Source organism: Rhinopithecus bieti, unplaced genomic scaffold (assembly GCF_001698545.2).
Source record: "Rhinopithecus bieti isolate Rb0 unplaced genomic scaffold, ASM169854v2 scaffold_6439, whole genome shotgun sequence".
Taxonomy (NCBI): Eukaryota; Metazoa; Chordata; class Mammalia; order Primates; family Cercopithecidae; genus Rhinopithecus; species Rhinopithecus bieti.
The window spans coordinates 314,138-333,374 of record NW_016805421.1 but is presented as its reverse complement, the minus strand read 5'-3'; the positions used below and the strand labels follow the sequence as shown (position 1 = coordinate 333,374).

Below are 19,237 nucleotides of genomic sequence, written 5' to 3'. Positions count from 1 at the left end.
TTTTGAAATGGAATCTTGCTCTGTTACCCAGGCTGGAGTGCAATGGTGCAATCTCGGCTCACTGCAACCTCCCCCTTCCGGGTTCAAGAGATTCTCCTGCCTCAGCCTCCCGAGTAGCTAGGATTACAGGCGTGCACCACCATGCCCGGCTAATTTTTGTATTTTTAGTAGAGATGGGGTTTCGCCGTGTTGACCAGGCTGGTCTTGAACTGGTCTCGATCACCTCAGGTGATCCGCCCACCTCAGCCTCCCAAAGTGCTGAAATTACAGGCGTGAGCCACTGCACCCGGCAAAAATAAACTTTTTCAAAAGGACTATATTGGAGGATTTATTTCTTATGTAAGAGTATTTGAAATATAATTAAATCTAATGTTATTTATTTGTATCCTCTTATTTTGTTTGTGTTTTATAAAAAACAGTATTCATTCCCTTCCCACCCCCCACGTCTTTCTGCTCCCCCAAAAACAACCTGAGAATGCTTTTAATCCAGCAGATACATATTAAAGATCAATTGAGCATTTATTATTGCAAGGAATAAATAATAAATTATAACCAACCACTAGGATTTACTTTCAGGGAGTATGGAAACAAAAGTATGATAAGCAGTTTCCAACAACAGTTAGAGACAGGATAGAGCATTTCTGAATGGGATGGTCAATGAGGACTTCCTGATATTTGGAAGGTGATATTTGGGAGGGACTGTGGGAGACTTCACCAGCTCAAGACAGCCCCCCCTTGGTTCCTTCATGCCTCTGCTCAAATATCACCTTTTCAGAAAGGCCTTCCCCAAGTATATCAAGTACCCTAGATAAAATAACATAGTTCCCCCTCCCATACACACATTTCATTTTTCTTTTAGCCTATATTGCTGCTTGACATATGTGTTTGTTTTTTGTTTATATGTTAAGTATCCTTCTGCTAGAATCTGTGCTTCCTGGGAGTAGGCACTTTGCCTGGCACACAACAGTTGCTTAATAAAAATGTGTTGAATGGGGCCAGGTGTGGTGGCTCATCCAGTAATCCAGCACTTTGGGAGGCCAAGACAGGAGGATTGCTTGAGGCCAGGAGTTGGAGACCAGCCTGGGCAACATAGCGAGACCCCGTCTCTACCACAAAATACAAAGATTAGCCAAGTATGGTGGCATGCACGTGTGGTCCCAGCTACTCAGGAGGCTGAGGTGAAAGGATCACTTAAGCTTAGGAGGTCAGAGTGACATTACACTCCAGCCTGGGCAACAGAGTGAGACCCTGTCTCAAATAATTAAATAAGAAGTAAAAAAAAATAAAAAATAAAAATTTGTTGGAGAAAGAATGAGGGAATGAATGGGGGAAAGTTTTTCCGCCATAAGTCTCTTGACTGTGTGGAGCTCCAAACTGGTATGGAGAATCCAAGTTCCATTTTCTCCTAGGATCATTATAAATTTGGCAAATTTACCACCGCTCTGTGACTTAGTTGACACATTCTATAGAAATAAGGAGATTTTGGCACTCAAATGTAGCTTCCTGAAGTCTACGACAAGTGTTATGAAAACAAATCATGATCACTCTTAACCTTCCCACCACTTCACCTTGCAAACCCTTCCTTAGAACCTCACTGTCTATACATAAATTGTGTTTAAATTATTTCACAAATCCATAGAACCCACATGTGCCCCTCAGTTTCCAACATACAGGTACACTGCTGGCCCAGATTTTAAGTTCCTGACTACCCAGTAGGAGTTGAAATATAATCACATTTATTTCTGTAAGGCAGTGATCACCTATGCAAGTGCCTGCAGAACCCAGGAAGTGAACAGAAATGTGTAGATGGCCAGGAGGGATGTGGTAAGCTGGAAAGGGTTGTCTTCTAAAGGAGGCAGCCAAAATTTAGCTCAAATCCATTGTTGTCATGTGCAAACGTGGGCCCATTTGGTCAGATTTGATCAAAGAAAATCAGACACACACATTTTGAGGCTAAATTTCCCAATTTTCTAACATGGACCACTAATCCTAAAATACAATCCTGGATGGGCCAAATAATATGGTATCCAGGTTACAACTTCTGCAAGGCATCCTGATCTAAATAAAACGGGATGCCTGAGCATGCGGAGAAGAAAGGTTAGAAAGAGAGGTAACAACTACTTCACAGAAAACATAAATGCTGTGCTGGTGGTGGGCACCTCTGCTTCTATAGCACTCTGGAGTTTTTTTCCTAGAATTTCAGAGCTTCAGAGTGTCTTGATATTTGAAATGAGATAGTTTACATTAAAACCTAGTAAATTCCGTCTTACTCTTTGCTTACCTTTAACTGGATCTAGCCTCCCGACATTAACATGGCTATAAAGTGCCTGACTAACAACATTTGGATACAGTTATTGAGGAAAAATTGTGACAAGAATGTTGAGAGGTTGTGCCAAGATGCATATTTGAGAGATGCCCAAGCTGAGGCCAAGAGGTTACTGCTCCTAAAATATTCAAACAGATGGGTTTGGGATATTTGCATGGAAGATTCTAGAACATTTGCTGTAAGAATTGAATTAACTAAATATGGTCACTTCTCCAAACAAAAGTATCTGGCTATTCTGTATGTTTTGGCAAAGGGCAGGAAAGAAAAGCAATAGATTAAAAAAATGAAAATGCATTTCTTTTACATAGGTTCCTCCCCTTTAAAGCAAAAAGTGGCTGGGCACAGTGGTTCACGCCTGTAATCCCAGTGCTTTGGGAGGCTGAGACAGGAGGATCACTTGAGCCCAGGAGTTTGAGACCAGCTTGGCCCACATAGTGATAACTCATCTCTACAAGGAGAGCCTGGCATGGTGGTGTGCGCCTGTAATCCTAGCTGCTCAGGAGGCTAAGGTGGAGGATCTCTTGAGCCCAGGAGTTCGAGGTTGCAGTGGGTTATGATTTCACTACTGCACTCCAACCTGGGTGACAGAGTGAGACATTGTCTTTTAAAAATAAATAAAACAAAAGATAGTTTGTATCCATACTTAGTGTTATGTGTTTATTCATGGAGTACAAATAAATTCATTTATTAAGCTCTAAATAGAAGAAATCGTATTGATTTCCTGATACACCTTCATGAATTGCTGTAAAAGAGAGTGAAGGGTTCCATGGAGGCAGATGAGAGCATAGGGTTTAGTGCACCCCACGATAGCTGGAGGGCACGTGCTAAGCACTTGGAAGAATATATAGAGATAAAAAGGTGTGTACCTGTACCTTACTCGTCAAGGATCCTAAATAGATTAAAGAGAGGAATTTAACTCTCTCACAAGACAGAAAAGCAGTTTCGGAGAGATTTATTCTGGCCATTGGATTTAGAAAAGCCTTTTGGAAGAGGCGGCATTTACACTGAGCTTTACAGGATCAATAGCACTCTTTCAGGCAGGGATGGAGGGGGAAGGCAGATATATAGCTTTTCTTTAATTTCTGTTCCCTGATGTGTTTGACCTGTGCTCCTCCATATTTTATTTATTTTATTTTAATTTGATTTGATGTGAGACAGGGTCTCATCTGTCACTCAGGCTGGAGTGGGGTGATATGATCTGAGCTCACTGCAACCTCAACCTCCCAGGCTTGAGCAATCCTCCCAGCCCAGCCTCTTGAGTAGCTGAGACCACAGGCATACACAACACCTGGGTAATTTGTTTTTTTTTTTTTTTTTTTTTTTGTATTTTTAGTAGAGATGGGGTCTCTCCCTGTGGGCCAGGCTGGTCTCAAACTCTTGACTTCAAGTGATCTGCCCGCCTCAGCCTCCCAAAGTGCCGAGGTTATAAGCATGAGCCACTGTGGCTGGCCTGTCCTCCTCCTTTTTAGTTCGAGGAGTTGCTTTATCTGGGGGAGCAGGCAGGCTCTAAGAAGTGGGATTCTGCAGCTGGCTAGCAGCATCATGGCATTTGGTAGGCAATTTATAAACAATGAACATTATCCTAATCTCATTTTTCTTATAGAGCAGCTGTGTGCTATAGTAAGAAGTAATGGGCCTCAGCTTTGCCACTATTTATGCACCCTTAGATAAGTCACTTGACTTCTGAGCCTCACTTCTCTTATCTGGGTCCCCCAGGGTTAAGTAATAACAGGACCAAACCAGAAATGCATTTGAAAGTGTTAGTGAATATGTCTTGCAAACTGTAGAGTGCTACACAAAAGTCAACTGTAAGTTTTGTTGTCTTTGTTATGTGGCCAGGAGCAACCTGATGAAACCAGAAAGGGTGTGTTGACCATTGATGCCAGCTGTGGGTCTGGTTCAGTAACTTCACTCTAGTGTGCTGGATTTTAAAATGTTACTGGTTTTCTAAGCCCTGCATGAATATAAATATTCATCAAGAGTCAGGGCCTCTGGCAGGATGGGAGAATTTAGGGATGGAAATGTGTAGAAAATCACGGAGCTGTTTAGAGGATTTTCCTCTACGTTCTGGTAAATGATTGGATTATATCAACATTGGAAAGGTTTCATGTCTTCAAGAAAATATGTGAATAAATACAGCTTAATTGAAAACTCTCTAGAAAGACTGATGTATCCTAATTCAACATAATAAATAAGGGAAGGGTTCATTTAATTTAAAAAGACAAAGGATGGTTCACTAAGTTCAGTTTTGTATAAACAATTATAGGATATTTTAATTTAATTTCAAACCCATTTTGTAGCCTAGCGGTATAGTTAGGCCCTGTTCAAACTTTGGTTTATAGTTATTATATAGAATGGTTTAACTTTTCTATTCTCTTGGACATTCTATCAAAATTTTTTAAATGTTTAATATAATAAGCTCTGTTTAGAAAACATTTTATCTGGATTCCTTACACAAGCTGACACCTGTATTTTTGTGGGAAAAAAAAATCTTGAGAGGAAATTAAATCTGTCCATAGTCTACTCACAGCATGCCTTTATAGCCAGAGTATGTCTGAAAATTTTAAGTACAGCATTCCAGGAGTACAGGTCAGAGCAGGCATGGTCTAACTTTACTATATATTAGAATCAGGTAGGGTGCTTCTTACAAATGCTGGCTCTCAGACTGCGGTCCTGGAGATTCTGATTCAGTTGGTTTAGCCTTTTCTAAGAGGCCTCCAGCACTTCTGTGGTAGATGGCCCATGGCACTAAGAATTCTGCCTCAGATACCTGCTATGCCTATCCTCTCCCTGCCAAACAAAGCCTTCTTGAAAACCAAGTATTGGCTGGGTGCCATGGTTCACGCCTGTAATGCCAGTACTTTGGGAGGCCAAGGATGGCAGATTGCTTGAGCTCAGGGGTTTGAGACCAGCCTAGGCAACATGTTGAAACCCTCTCTCTACCCAAAAAATACAAAAAATTAGCCAAACATGGTGGTGTGCCTGTAGTTCCAGCTGCTTAGGAGGCTGAAGTGGGAGGATTACCTGAGCCCAGGAGGTTGAGGCTGCAGTGAGCCATGATTGCGCCACTGCACTCCAGCTGGGCTACAGAGCAAGACCCTGTCTCAAAAAAAAAAAAAAAAAGAAGAAAGAAAAAAACAGAGTGCAGAAACTATATACCACACTACAGAGGCCATTCCCCTGTGTCCTTTTCCTAGGATGTAGTAAGAAGGTCCACTCCTGTGACAGTCCCAGGGTCCCAGCCAAGATTTCTTGGTTATACTTCCAATAAGGGTGGCACTTTGGCCAGAGGAGTTTCTCTAGGGACAGGGTGGCCAATATGGTGAAACCCCATCTCTACTAAAAATATAAAAATCAGCCGGGCGTGGTGGTGGGTGCCTGTAGTCCCAGCTACTTGGAAGGCTGAGGCAGGAGAATCGCTTGAACCTGGGAGGTGGAGGTTGCAGTCACCCGAGACGGTGCCATTGTACTCTAGCCTACAAAAACAAAAAACAAACAAAAAACAGTATCTTTGTAGTATTTCCTGGGTCTTAACAAGCTATATATAATGTTTCAATTTTTTCTAAAATCCACAGGACACACATACATCCTTGGGTTTCTGACATATAGGTACACTGATGAACAAAATTTTTAATTCCTAATTAGCCAGTAGGAATTCCGCAGATCTGCTCTGGAATACAATCATATTTATTTCTATGAGGCAGAATCTTCTTTTTCCTTGAGGTCAATCTCCTTTTGTGAAACTTTCCTCAAACCTAACCTCCCTCTGTCACCCCTCAGCAAAACTGATGTTTCCACTTTTTGCTACCATTGCATTTTTACATGTTCTTGTTACACAATTTATGGTGCATTCTGCCTAGCTGTGTACTCATCTATCCCCAGACCAGTCCCTGGGAGTCTGAGTGGAGAGGAGGGATAGTGTTATTTGTCTTTGAAACCACAGTATCTTATACATTATAAACACTCAGCAAAAGTTTGTGTTGACTGACTCACGTCTTTGGGTTTATGTTCTCTCTTTCCCCACGCTCCGTTCATAAGACCTGATCATAAGACCTGTGGCATCCTATACCAGCAGAACGTCCACAGTATCTACCATAATAATGATAATAATGATTGCTTACATCATTTGACCCAATTATTTTATATTTGATGCTGTTCTAAGCACTTTATATGGATTACTTTCATTTAATCCTCATGGTAGTCCCATTTGCAGATGAGGAAAGTGAGGCATAGAGAGGTTAGATAATTTGCTCCAGGGACATGGGCACTCAGTAGCAGGGCAAGGCCCCTGACCCAGTCTGACTCTAGAGCCGGTGCTTGCAATTACTGTAATGCCTGGGTTTACCGGACTGCCTGTCTTGTATTCCCCTATTTACATCTGATAATTGTGAATTCATTCCAGAGGAATACCAAGGACCCCAGTTAATTTGTTAGCCAATTATTTTCACTGACTTTATCCTACAAATGTGTTATTGTATCCTCTGTGAAATTAATTTGCAAAACTTGGGTAAGCAAAGTTAACGTGTTGCTTTATTGCGCTAATCCTCAAAGCCTTTAGTATTATAAAAGCATTTTGTGCATCTCCAAAGGGAACCTTTGTGTACACTGTTTCCCAAACTTATTTAACTAGAGATAATTTTTCCCCCATAAGACTCCTTTAGCTTATTAAAGAATTAGGGTTTTTGTTTTTTTAACGTAGTTTCTTAAGAGAAGCTAGCTAATGCCCTTGTGCGGTTCCCAAGAAATTTCTCAGGTCTTTTATATTTAGGTAAACCCTTACTTTTGACCGTTTCTTATTTAGTCTTAAATAGGGTGACCACTTACAGCCTGGGTCAGTCACAGATCTGTTGTCATGGTGTAATTACTAACAGCACTGTTTCCAAAGGTATTCCATTTGGATGATAAATTATATGATCACTCTAATCATAATACTTGCCCCCCAACCGTGAAATAAAGACCTACTTTACATACTTGCTACCTTTCATCAGTCATTGAAGGACTCTTACTGATAATGTGTGTGTAGAAACAAAGGTCATAGCCCATATTTCTCCAGCATTTCACCATTTTATGTCATAGTTTTATGTGGAATTATGGACACATAGACAGTTTATATTCTTTCATCACTCAAAAGTTGCATTTCTTAAGAATTGCAAGCCTCCAAGATTTCTTTGCACTGTTCAGTATCTGTTCATGTATTTGCTTAGTTACGCAGGGAGGAAAAAAACAAATCTAAGTTGTCTCTTGGAAGCAAGGGCAAGGGTCGAGGGTCAAACCTGCAGTGGGTGGCAAAGATGAGAAAGAGCTTTTCCACTCCATATATTCTGACTAACAATGTAAGATAATTGTAGTTTTAGATTATATTTTAAAATGTGAAACGCTCAGTTTTCCCTGGAAGCTATATCAGCCCAGCTGGGTTGATCTCCCTTATGGTACTGGTTTCTTCCCTGACAAGGAGAGACCTGTTCCCCTTTCTTTTCTTCATCATTACTTCACTTTAGCCAGCATTAGAATATATCTTCTCATACTTTCAAGAAGAAGCTTCTTTTCTTAAGTTCATGTATTACAGTGTAACAACTTGGAGTTGGACATATCTGAGTTCAAGTTAATCTCTGCCACTTACTGTATGACCTTAAGATAGTAACTTAATTTCTCTGGGCCTCAGTCACCTCATTTGTAAAATGAGAATAATAATAACCTCCTTCCTAGGGTTGCTGTAAAGCTTCAATAAGATAACGCAGCCCGGCACGGTGGCTCACGCCTGTAATCCTAGCACTTTGGGAGACCTAGGTGGGTGGATCACCTGAGGTCAGGAGTTCGAGACCAGCCTGGCCAACATGGCAAAACCGCGTCTCTACTAAAAATACAAAAATTAGCCGGGCATGGTGGCATGTGCCTATAATCCAAGCTACTTGGGAGACTGAGGCAGGAGAATCGCTTGAAGCTGGCGGGCAGAGGTTGCATTGAGCCGAGATTGTGCCACTTCACTCCAGCCTGGGCGAAAGAGCGAAACTTCATCTTAAAAAAATAAAATAAAATAAATAAGATAACGCAAGTTCTAGGCAGTTCCAGGGATAATGTAGTACAAATTCAAAAAATGGGGGCTGCTGTTATTATTATTATCACTTACTATTATCATCACTGTAGTCATTATTGCCTAGGGCAACCAATGAGTCTTGTGGATATAAACCTCTGGCTCTGACTTTGGGTAACCAAAAAATTCATTTCGCATAACCTCTATCCTAATTATTTTTGAGACTGACAGTCTTTGAGGTCCAACCGTACTGCTTTATAGAAACATCACCAAACTTTCTTCCGTTCCTGGTATCAGAAACCTAGAAGCAGCAGGGACATTTTGTCAGAATTTATGCCATAAAGAAGGTATCATATGATTTCTGGGGCAAATTGATAGAAAAAGAGCAGAGATGGGGTCTGATAGGAAGTTAGAGGAGTTGAAACTCAGGAAATGACATTTTCAAAATCATCACAAAATTAAGCCACAGGAATAAAAGATACACAGTTGAACTCAAAATCATGATGAAGAGATTCCAGAATTAAAGCCTGAGATCACACAGGGAAAGGCTTCATCCTGTTTTCTTCAAGGCATAATTTTTCTTGTCCACGAATTTGGCAAATAGGGGACGTAAGGAGAAATGGCCTAGTACGCTGCTGGATCTTTTTAGATTTATAAGTCATTACATCTCATTTAAGCCACACCAACTTGAAATGACCTCCAATGTAGAAGATGAGAAAACTGTGTTTTAAATAAATTAAATTGCACCCAAGTTTACAACCTGGGACTCTTGACGTTGAGCCTTTTGTTTCCACCCATGCTGTTCTTTCTTACTTGGCTTCACCGCTGCTGTTGGCTCTCTGGGTCTCTGAGAGGCTTCGGAAACTCTACGTGAGAACGCTGTGACTTCTGAAGTGACCTGTCAGCCGCTATGCCTTTAACTGTGGGTTTTCACTTTGGCTTTATTTTTGGCCCGTTATCTTTGCATCTTGCTGCTGTTGCATAGCTTTTCATGGATGTTGACTAGGCTTCTCTTGTAGTAGGCTTTCATTTCGTGATAGACCAGTTTTCTCTAGGCAGAATACCCCTATATTGACTATCAGAGTCCTCGTAGTACTACATCTATTGCTAACAAGAAGGTAAGCACCTTAAAAAAAGAGAAATTCCCTTCTAAAGAAAGTTTTTAATATGTTATATATTTTAAATGTCATTATGAAAGAGAAAATGTAACTCCTTATTAACTGAACTATGTGAGGTCTCTGTTTTCACCCAGCCATCTGACATCTTGAATTTCTCAGTTCATGATACTACCAGAAGGAATTAATTTTGACCAAATGTGATTCTGTACTAAAGAGCATCAGAATGGATTTGAAGTTTAATTTGTTGTGTTCTTTAACCTATGAAGAAGGTTGTTCTGTGGCAGGGACTGTGTGAAACACATCTGTGTGGTCCATGTCCATTTATCTCTGGAACACCTCCAAAAAGTGGGCATCGTTGTAGTCGTCTTACCGATGAGGAAGCCAAGTCCCAGGAATATGCCTGAGCAGTATGGCAGTTCGTGGAACCATTAGCTACAGAGTATTTGTACCTTTATAAGTATACTCTAGTTTTCCAGGACCCTGGGGAAATAAGTTGCCACAGAAAACGAACACTAGTGCATTAAAGGTTCATACTGCAATCTTTTTTTAAAAAAATGTTTTTGGTGGAAAACATTCTAATATGTGGTTACAGGGTATGTTTTTTAAGAGGATAAACTCGTGACTCTCATATAAATACATATTGCACATATTGAAGATTTTACTTAACTCTATTTATTAATGAGGGAACCAGTAAGCTCTTACATTTGGTTCAAAGGAGAATCTTAAGAGCAGGCAAACAAGAAAATCAGGAATCAGTTGCAGCTCCACTGGACACATTTTATTTGCGTCTGTATGTAGAAGAGCCATTTGCAATATTATCAGTTTTCTGCAATTTACAAATAGCTAAGCGAAGCACAATAAAGGGAATCTGGAAGAGTGTGTTAGACACTTCCTGATACTCCCTTCAAAAGAACCCAGTGTTTTTTGTTTTGTGTGGGGGGGGGAGGAGCATTTCAAAGTCACCATTTTCTCTGACATGTCTTCTTTACTATGTTGCCTTTTAAGGTGAGCATGTATTTTTCTGCAGTATAAGACACAGAGTGAATGACTTAGCTTGCCCCGTGATGGCGCCTGTCACTGGTTCTTAACCACTTGGGAGGATGTGCATATACCCCCAAAATGTGCATTCCATATCAGGTTAAAGACTTCAGATGTATTGATTCTCCCAAGACTGTGTTCTATGTGACAGCCTCCATCTGTGTGGCATAAGGCCAATTTTGGGATTAAGGTGCCTGGCACTTGTCTTCTCTCTCTAGATGATAAGATTGCCAACAGCTTGCTGCCGTGATCGTTGCTTCTGACCCTTCCAGGGCAGCCCCCTTTAGAGTTCATATCTGTGCTGCTTCTCCTGGGGCTCCCTCCCTCCCTCCCTCCCTCCCTTCCTTCCTTCCTTCCTTCCTTCTCCCTCTCTTTTTCCTTCTGTTGTTTCTTCTCTGTGCTGTTGAATTTCTGACTTTGGGATTTTGAGTGTGAAAGCTGGTGACACTGACACATCACTAGCCACTCCCAGCATTCCTTGCTCTTCTCTGGAGCACTGCCAAATCTCCATGTAGGGAGGTCAACTGTTAGCCTGCTGACTTCTTATGACAGGGTTCATGGTTCGTAGTTTGTTCTGGCCACTTTCGTATCACCAAAGCTGACTTTTTACTAAGTCCCATTAGATTTAGAATTATTTAGATGCAAGAGAGCTAAGGTTTTATATATTTAAAGAACTTTTATTAACAGATAACAGCCAGACATGCTTTCCAAATTATTATCTTTTCTATCCTTCCTAATATTAGACCCCTGGATCCAATTTTAACTAGGCAAGAATTTGCAATATATGTACATCTGTTGTCATCACTGTTAAAGAGTCCCAAATATAATAGATTTGAGGGGAAATAATTATGTATTTACTGGTAAGACTGTAAAGAAAATGATTTAAGTACTTCATTAGAAAATTCTTAGTGGGAGTAGTTATGGGGCATTTTTGTTAATTTTCATAAAACTAGAGGTATTAATATCAAAGGACTTTTCTCTTTTCTCCTTCTGAGCACATTTTTTCTTGCATATTTGGGTCAGTATATTTTTATCATATTTATCTCTAACTTTATAATTTTGATTCTAAAGCCAGAATTCCCTAAATATCACTTTGCCTTATAGCAAATGTTGCTGAAATGGCCAAGGGAGGAGATACAGAGACAGTGAGGGAGGGAGGTAAGATAAGTAATGTAAAATAGCATGTACATCTTATTTCTAGAAAACAGTCTTAAACAGTTTTAATGTGGTGGTAACGCTTTGTATGTTTTTTTTTTTTTTTAATACAGCATTATTCTTCATTAATGAACAATTTACATGTCTGTTTCCAAACACAAGTGAATTCATCTTAAGAGGCAAAAAACCGAATGAATATTTTCAGCACTTTCTCCTTCGGGAACATCTCCTGTTTACATCTTAGTTGTTTCCCAGGACATGCCTTAGGTCTATCCCTCTGGCACATGTTTAAACATAGATTCAGCCAGAAGCAGAGGTGGGCCTGTGTTTAATCTCCTACTACAGTTCAAGTCAGAACTACACCTTGCTTTTACTCTAAATATTTGCATTATTGTCCTTGGATATTTTCCCATTGTGCACAACAAATCTCTCCTCTTTAAAAGAATTGGTTGATCAGTAAGAGAAATCATACTCTGGAGTGCACTTAGAGGGAAGAAAAACCACATGTTTAATGAGGTAAAACAAATACCTGTTTCTCTACCTTTTAATACAACAAATAAAAACATCCACTAATGTATTTACAACTCTCGTTTTACAGGCCAACATGTTTTCATAGAGAAGTATTTAACTATATTGTGGATGAGATAGGGGAAATTGATTTCTGTTTCTGGACCAGCCACTTTCTAGGCCTGCAGGATGACACAGTGAATATGATACACAGAATTTTTGCTCTCAGAGTTTAAATCCCAGTAGGGAGAAGCAGGCAATAAAAATGTAGGCAAATGATGAGGATTTAAGGAACAAGGAGGTGCGATAGTTAGCAAAGAACTTAAGTGAAGCATCTTTTTTTTTCCTTTTCTTTTTTGAGACAGGGTCTTGCTGTGTCGCCCAGACTGGAGTACAGTGGTGTGATTATAGTTCACTGCCGCTGTGTAGCCTTGAACTCCTGGGCTTAAGCAGTCCTCCCACCTCAGCCTCCTGAGTACATAGGACTACATGCCCAGCTAATTTTTTTAAAGTTTTTTTTGTAGACACAGGGTCTTGCTATGTTGCCCAGGCTGGTCTCGAACTCCTGGGCTCAAGTGATCCTCCCACTTTATCATCCTAAAGTGCTGGGATTACAGGCATGAGCCACTGCGCCTGACCCCATTTTCAAATTTCATTTCTTGAAACTGGCTGATATGTGAAAATAGATGAAAAGGGGTTTGGACTAGGCTGCTGTCCATGGAGATGGAGGGAAATGGATAGAATTCAGAGAAATGCAGGAGGAAGGTGGAATGGAAAGAACTTAATAATGGACTGGGTAAGGGAGAGAATGGTATGGTGGATGATCCCTAAGTCTCTGATTTGATTGAGCAAAAGGTTGGAGGGGATGCTGTTAATTGAGATCATAAAGAGCGAAAGAGGAGCACTTAGTAGGGAGGCAGGAAAGAATCAAAGATCAGTTTTGCATATGGTACATTTGAGATGCCTGCAAAATAGCCAAGGAAAAGAAAAATCTTGAATGTATTTACAAAATGAGTCCAGAAAAGAAGTCAGGGCTGAGTTATAGCTATGGGAGTCATTGGCACATGGATGGTATCTGAAGCTGTGGGAGTGGATGAGATCACACAGGGGTGAGGATAGACTGAAGGAGAAAAACTTGGTCCAGTACTAGCTCTGAGATACACCAGACTTTTAAGGGATCTGGTAGAGCATGTGGAACTGACAAATGAGCCTGAACAGGAATGACTAACAGCAGTTAATTTGCAAGAAAAAGTAACATACTTCATGAGCACAGACCACACATCCCTGGCCAGCAACTCTCAGCCACAAGCCCCAGTTGGCTCCAAAAAAGCTTTCTCTAATGCTGGAAAATAAATCTACTCATGCATGTCTTCTTGGTGGAGGGGGAGAAAGAGCTTCAACCTCATTTAAAAAGACAACTTCATTGGAATAACCCAAAGAATAAAAGGAAAGTGTGACACAGCTGCTGTTTCTGGAACGGGGTTTGGAGTTCCTCTAGGACAAATATGAAAGCCTCAGAGATCAACTTCTCTATCTTTATTCATACTTGATTACCAGTAAACGAGGAATGATCTTGCTTAGTTGGCAGTAGATTTGCCTTTTACACACTCTCTTGCAGGAAGTTGAAGTGCTGTATCATAGAGTTTTTGTTTTCCATGTTTGAAGTTAAATGGAATATTGAGATTTAATCAGAAAAGTCGCTGAGAAGAGGTGCAAACGTGAAAGTCCAGCCTTGGATAAAGGAGAAATCTTATGAATATCTCTCCCTCTGGTTTCAATATTTCACAACATAAAGTATGTCCAACTGATAGACTTGTAGTAAATCCCAGATAAGATTATCTGTAGACTGTGCCATGTTCTAAAACATTAAAAACACAATAACATTTCAACTTTATATGAAGTATGTTACTGAAATCCTACTTATTTGCTGTGTAGCTGAAAATGGTTGGGTATCCCTATATAATAAATCAAGTTTATTGATTTTTTTCAAGGTCTATATCAGGAGTTCTGAGATGAAATATGGTCCCTGGTTTTAATGTGGTACTGTTAGCAATGTGGGTGCCATTTCTTTTGACATAAATTCTTTAGTGTGAATTAATCTTTACACTCTTTTGCAAATAACTGAAGAATAGAAATAGAAACAGACTTCTGCTTAAATGATAAAAACATAAAACATTAAATGATGGAAACTTCTACATAAAGTGGGCTGTTTCTCACACATTTTCACTTTCCTTCTCTTTTTCAAAATATATTTTAGTTCTTCTGCAGTTTCAGTTCATGTTTCAGAAGTGTAAATTTCGACATTTGTGAGGGGACCCTTTCTCAGTCAGTGAAGACATTCAGTGGCTGGCACTGTGGATGGCGCTGTGTATTTCTAAATGATGTTCGGGTCATAAGGAACCATTTTGCAGCTACCTCTACTATATATCACGAACTACTTTGGTCCAACTTTCAAATCTGATTTGGTTCTTCTTCTCCTCAATTTTACTGAATTTTAATTTAATTTTTTTCTGAGACAGGGTCTCACTCTGTTGCCCAGCCTGGAGTGCAGTGGTACAGTCAAGGCTCACTGCAGCCTCAACTTCCCAGGCTCAGATGATTCTCCCACCTCCACCTCCCTAGTAACTGGACTACAGGTGCACACCACCACACCTGGCTAATTTTTCTTTTTTATTTGTAGTCTTTTGTTGCGATGGGGTTTCACTATGTTGCTGAGGCTGGTGTCAAACTCCTGGGCTCCAGCGATCCTCTCACTACCTTGGCCTGCCAAAGTCCTGGGATTGCAGGTGTGAGCCACCGCGCCCCACCTTTCCCCAATGTTAAATCCAACATGGCAGTCCTGGATTAAGGGAGCCGCTCTTCTCATATGTCCTCCCAATCTGGATTTTGAAGCAGCTGTCTTTTTGCTTCCCAGTGATGCTAGCCCATCCAAACTAGAAATAGTCTTACGTCATCCTTGATGCCTTGACTCGTTTGTATGTATCTGTCTTTTTAAACTTTGTAATCTTTCATTACCAAATGACTGCTTTCCGACACCCAGGCCTAGGCTTAAACACCCGCATATATGGAGAGCACAGTTGCCACACAACTCAGAGATGAAGTAGACACCCAAAGAACTGCAGTTCTTAAGCCTTAGGAGAAGCAGGAGAAAGCACAGTTGTAGAGTAGTTTAAAGATTGCTACATGGGCCAGGTGCAGTGGCTCATGCCTGTAATCCCAGCACTTCGGGAGGCCGAGGTGGGTAGAGCACCTGAGGTCAGGAGTTAAAGACCAGCCTGGCCAACATGGTGAAACCCCGTTGCTACTGAAAATACAAAATTAGTCGGGCATGGTGGAGGGCACCTGTAATCCCAGCTACTACGGAGACCGAGGTGTGAGAATCACTTGAACCTGGGAGGTGGAGGTTGCAGTGAGCCAAGATCATGCCATTGCACTCCAGCCTGGGCAAAAATTGCAAAACTCTATCTCAAAAAAAAAAAAAAAAAAGGTTGCTGCATGCATGGAGTGGGGAAAATTGTGGTAGAAAAAAGTAAACTTGGTTTGGAGAATAAACATTTATTGAGCATTTTCACTTGACCAGCTCTAAGCTAGGAAGATTACATATAGTGTCTCTTTAATATTTAATATGTACAGCCATTATTATGTATATTGTAAACATCTGTCAGAAGTTATAATTCCAAAAGTAAACTCTAAGCAACAGCTTTTCAAAGTATATTTTCATGTAGCACATTTCATTAGCTCATGAAAAGGTCATTTCTCCAAAATGTATAAAAATGTAAAGCAAACAATGGCCATTCATCAGAAATAGCAAGTGACAATGAGCTCTCCAAGGAGCACTTCTTTCCAGCACTCGACTTCTGGAGGTTGAAATTCAAGGTACTTAGGACAGCCAAATTGGTAGGCACTGGCCAATGTCTTGGGAAATTTGACTTTTTGCAACTGGATTATAAAACAAGGCTCTCCTTTTGATTTGCTTAATCTGCCATTTTACTCAATATTATGGCTTTGCCATTTGTTCTTCTTCCATTTAAATGAATTTCTTTTAAATCGCTTCTGGTTGCTGTTGCCCAGATGACAGGTGTAGAGTTGATTTTGTATTTTTTGTTTGTTTTGAGACAGAGTCTTGCTGTGTCACCCAGGCTGGAGTGCAGTAGAGCAATCTCAGCTCACTGCAACCTCCGCCTCCTGGGTTCAAGCAATTCTTCTGCCTCAGCCTCCTGAGTAGCTGGGATTATAGGCTCCCGCCACCATGCCCATGTTGGCCAGGCTGGTCTCAAACTCCTGATCTCAAGTGGTCCGCCCACCTCGGCCTCCCAAAGTGTTGGGATTATAGGCGTTAGCCACTCCACCCAGCCAAAAATTCTTTTCTGAACAGAGACTAATGTCAGTAGATGGAAGACAAACCACAAATGGTGGGAAAATGAGGAAAAAAGTGCTCCCTAATACCTGTTTTTAGTTCGCTTCGCTTGCGGATATTTACAAATTGTTAATTCTTTTCCTCTCTCTTATTTTTTTAGTGGCCACAGATGTCTTTAATTCCAAAAACCTGGCCGTTCAGGCACAAAAGAAGATCTTGGGTAAAATGGTGTCCAAATCCATCGCCACCACCTTAATAGATGACACGAGTAGTGAGGTGCTGGATGAGCTCTACAGAGTGACCAGGGAGTACACCCAAAACAAGAAGGAGGCAGAGAAGATCATCAAGAACCTTATCAAGACGGTCATCAAGCTGGCCATTCTTTACAGGAATAATCAGTTTAATCAAGATGAGCTAGCACTGATGGAGAAATTTAAGAAGAAAGTTCATCAACTTGCTATGACCGTGGTCAGTTTCCACCAGGTGGATTATACCTTTGACCGGAATGTGTTGTCCAGGCTTTTAAATGAATGCAGAGAGATGTTGCATCAGATCATTCAGCGTCACCTCACTGCCAAGTCACACGGACGGGTTAACAATGTCTTCGATCATTTTTCAGATTGTGATTTTTTGGCTGCCTTGTATAATCCTTTTGGGAATTTTAAACCCCACTTACAAAAACTATGTGATGGTATCAACAAAATGTTGGATGAAGAGAACATATGAGTGCATGAGTTAAGATTGTGACTGATCGTGATTGATTTGAAGATGGAGCACTGCTGATTTATGAAGGAAAAAAGACGAATTTTCTAAAGATTACACATATTTCAGAAAGACTTTGCCCAATTCAGTTGTCAGACATAATGATTTATTTGAAGGCTTGTTTTATTTGAAGAAATGCATATTGCCAAAAATTCTGGTTAAAAGTTTCCTAACGGGTAACAGACCATGGGAGAGATGTGTGGTTGGGTAATGCAAATGTAGCTATACAAAGAAAAATACAGATAGCTCCAGACCTGAGGACTTTTTTATAGGGCAATTGTGTGTAGTGGCACATTGGGTTATTTCCTAACATGTAACAAAGCTATGTATTTTGATTTACTTTCATTTCTTGCTATGTATATGTACTTTTCTTAAAAATGCCAAAGAACTTTCTCTTGCTATCAATTGCCCTTTTGAAACAATTCAATTTTCATGTCTACAGCTGACTGTTCTTGTTAAAGATTGAGTCCATTGGCAATTCAAGATTTAAGCTGAGGTAGTCAATCCTCGACAAAAAAAAAAAAAAAAAAAACGCTTATCTGAAAATCCATACTGTGAAAATGAAGATATTATCTATTATGAATAATGTCCAAATATAGAATACGCTTCTGGATTGAGTTCTACTTTTTAAGTACCAATGATACTTAAAATTTTCAGAAATGTAATGGTGTGTCATTGCCTTGAAGGTGCTTGCCTTAGGGCGTCTTTTATGTAATCTTAAAATGTGCTGGTGAATTTTTCCATTTTTTACATCATTTCATATTAAGAGACAAAAAAATCTAGATTGGTCTTAATACTGAGATAATAAAAAGTAAGTAGCCATTAGAAAGATGACAATCTTCATTTTACAGATGAACCATTGAAACAATTTAGGGGAATGAGGGGCAAAAGGGGAGAAATGATATTGCTAAAGAAATGAGCACAAAAAGAATGCATTTCAATGTTTAAAGAAGTTTTGATAAAGAATGTCACTTTTTATTTAACTGAATAAGGTTTTGTTATTTTTTACTTGATGATAAACCAAAAATAGTTGCATTTCAAGCAGTTTGTGTGGTGTTTTCTATATAATTTTCTGTTTGTAAATAATAAAGTAGGCATTTGCTTATTTTGTAAAAAAAGAAATGAAAATCTGCTGCCAGCTATGTCCCTAGGAAATGACAAACCACCAGGCAGCAATAGTATTCCATTGTCACTGGTCTATGATTTTTTTTTTTTTTTTTTTTTTTTTGAGTCTCGCTCTGTCGTCTAGGCTAGAGTGTAGTGGCATAATTTTGGCTCACTGCAACCTCTGCCTCCCAGGTTCAAGCGATTCTCCTGCCTCTGCCTCCTAAGTAGCTGGGATTACAGGCATGCACCACCACACCTGGCTAATTTTTGTATTATTAGTCGAGATGGGGTTTCACCATGTTGCCCAGGCTGGTCTTGGACTCCTGACCTCAAGTGATCTGCCTCCCTCGGCCTCCCAAAGTGTTGGGATTACAGGTGCGAGCCAGTCTGTCTATGATTTAGTGTACTCTCTTTTCTTAAATTTGTCTGCCTTCCAGAGTATTGATGTTAAAATAATAGTTTACCCGGAAAGGTTCCACAACTAAAAATTCCAGAAGTTGAGATCTGCTCTAACCCATTTCAGCCTACAGGGGGTGGTCAGTTTCTCTGACACCCTCATTTGATTGGCTAAGACAAGCAGCAAAGGTGTAGAGTTTCTTCCTGTTTGATATTAAATCCTGACACTAAGATTTGAACTGAAAGTATCATTCTCACTTCCTAGAGCCAGTAGGTGATCATTGTATACTGTAACAGTAACACAGTGACCACAGAAATGACCCTTCTAGCTTCATAACTTGCTAAGTGGCTTATAAATGCAATTCAGCAGCGTTCCTTGATTAGCTGTTTTCCTCACATGTGAAGGCTGAGAATGTGATGGGGGGTGTCAGCTACTGACT

General features: G+C 40.2%; 1 protein-coding gene across 4 annotated transcripts in view; it reads left to right on the top strand.

Moving 5' to 3' along the window:
- The window catches only part of TNFAIP8 (TNF alpha induced protein 8), a 127,380-nt gene extending 108,891 nt beyond the window's left edge, over positions 1–18,489 (top strand). For 3 of the 4 annotated variants that reach the window (XM_017872340.1, XM_017872339.1, XM_017872336.1), the window contains one exon: positions 16,693–18,489. In XM_017872340.1, coding sequence (XP_017727829.1) covers positions 16,693–17,258 — 566 coding nt within the window. In that variant the 3' untranslated portion in view covers positions 17,259–18,489. The remainder of the gene's footprint in view (positions 1–16,692) is intronic. The other variant, XM_017872338.1, reaches the window with a different exon arrangement.
- Positions 18,490–19,237: the final 748 nt, after the last annotated feature.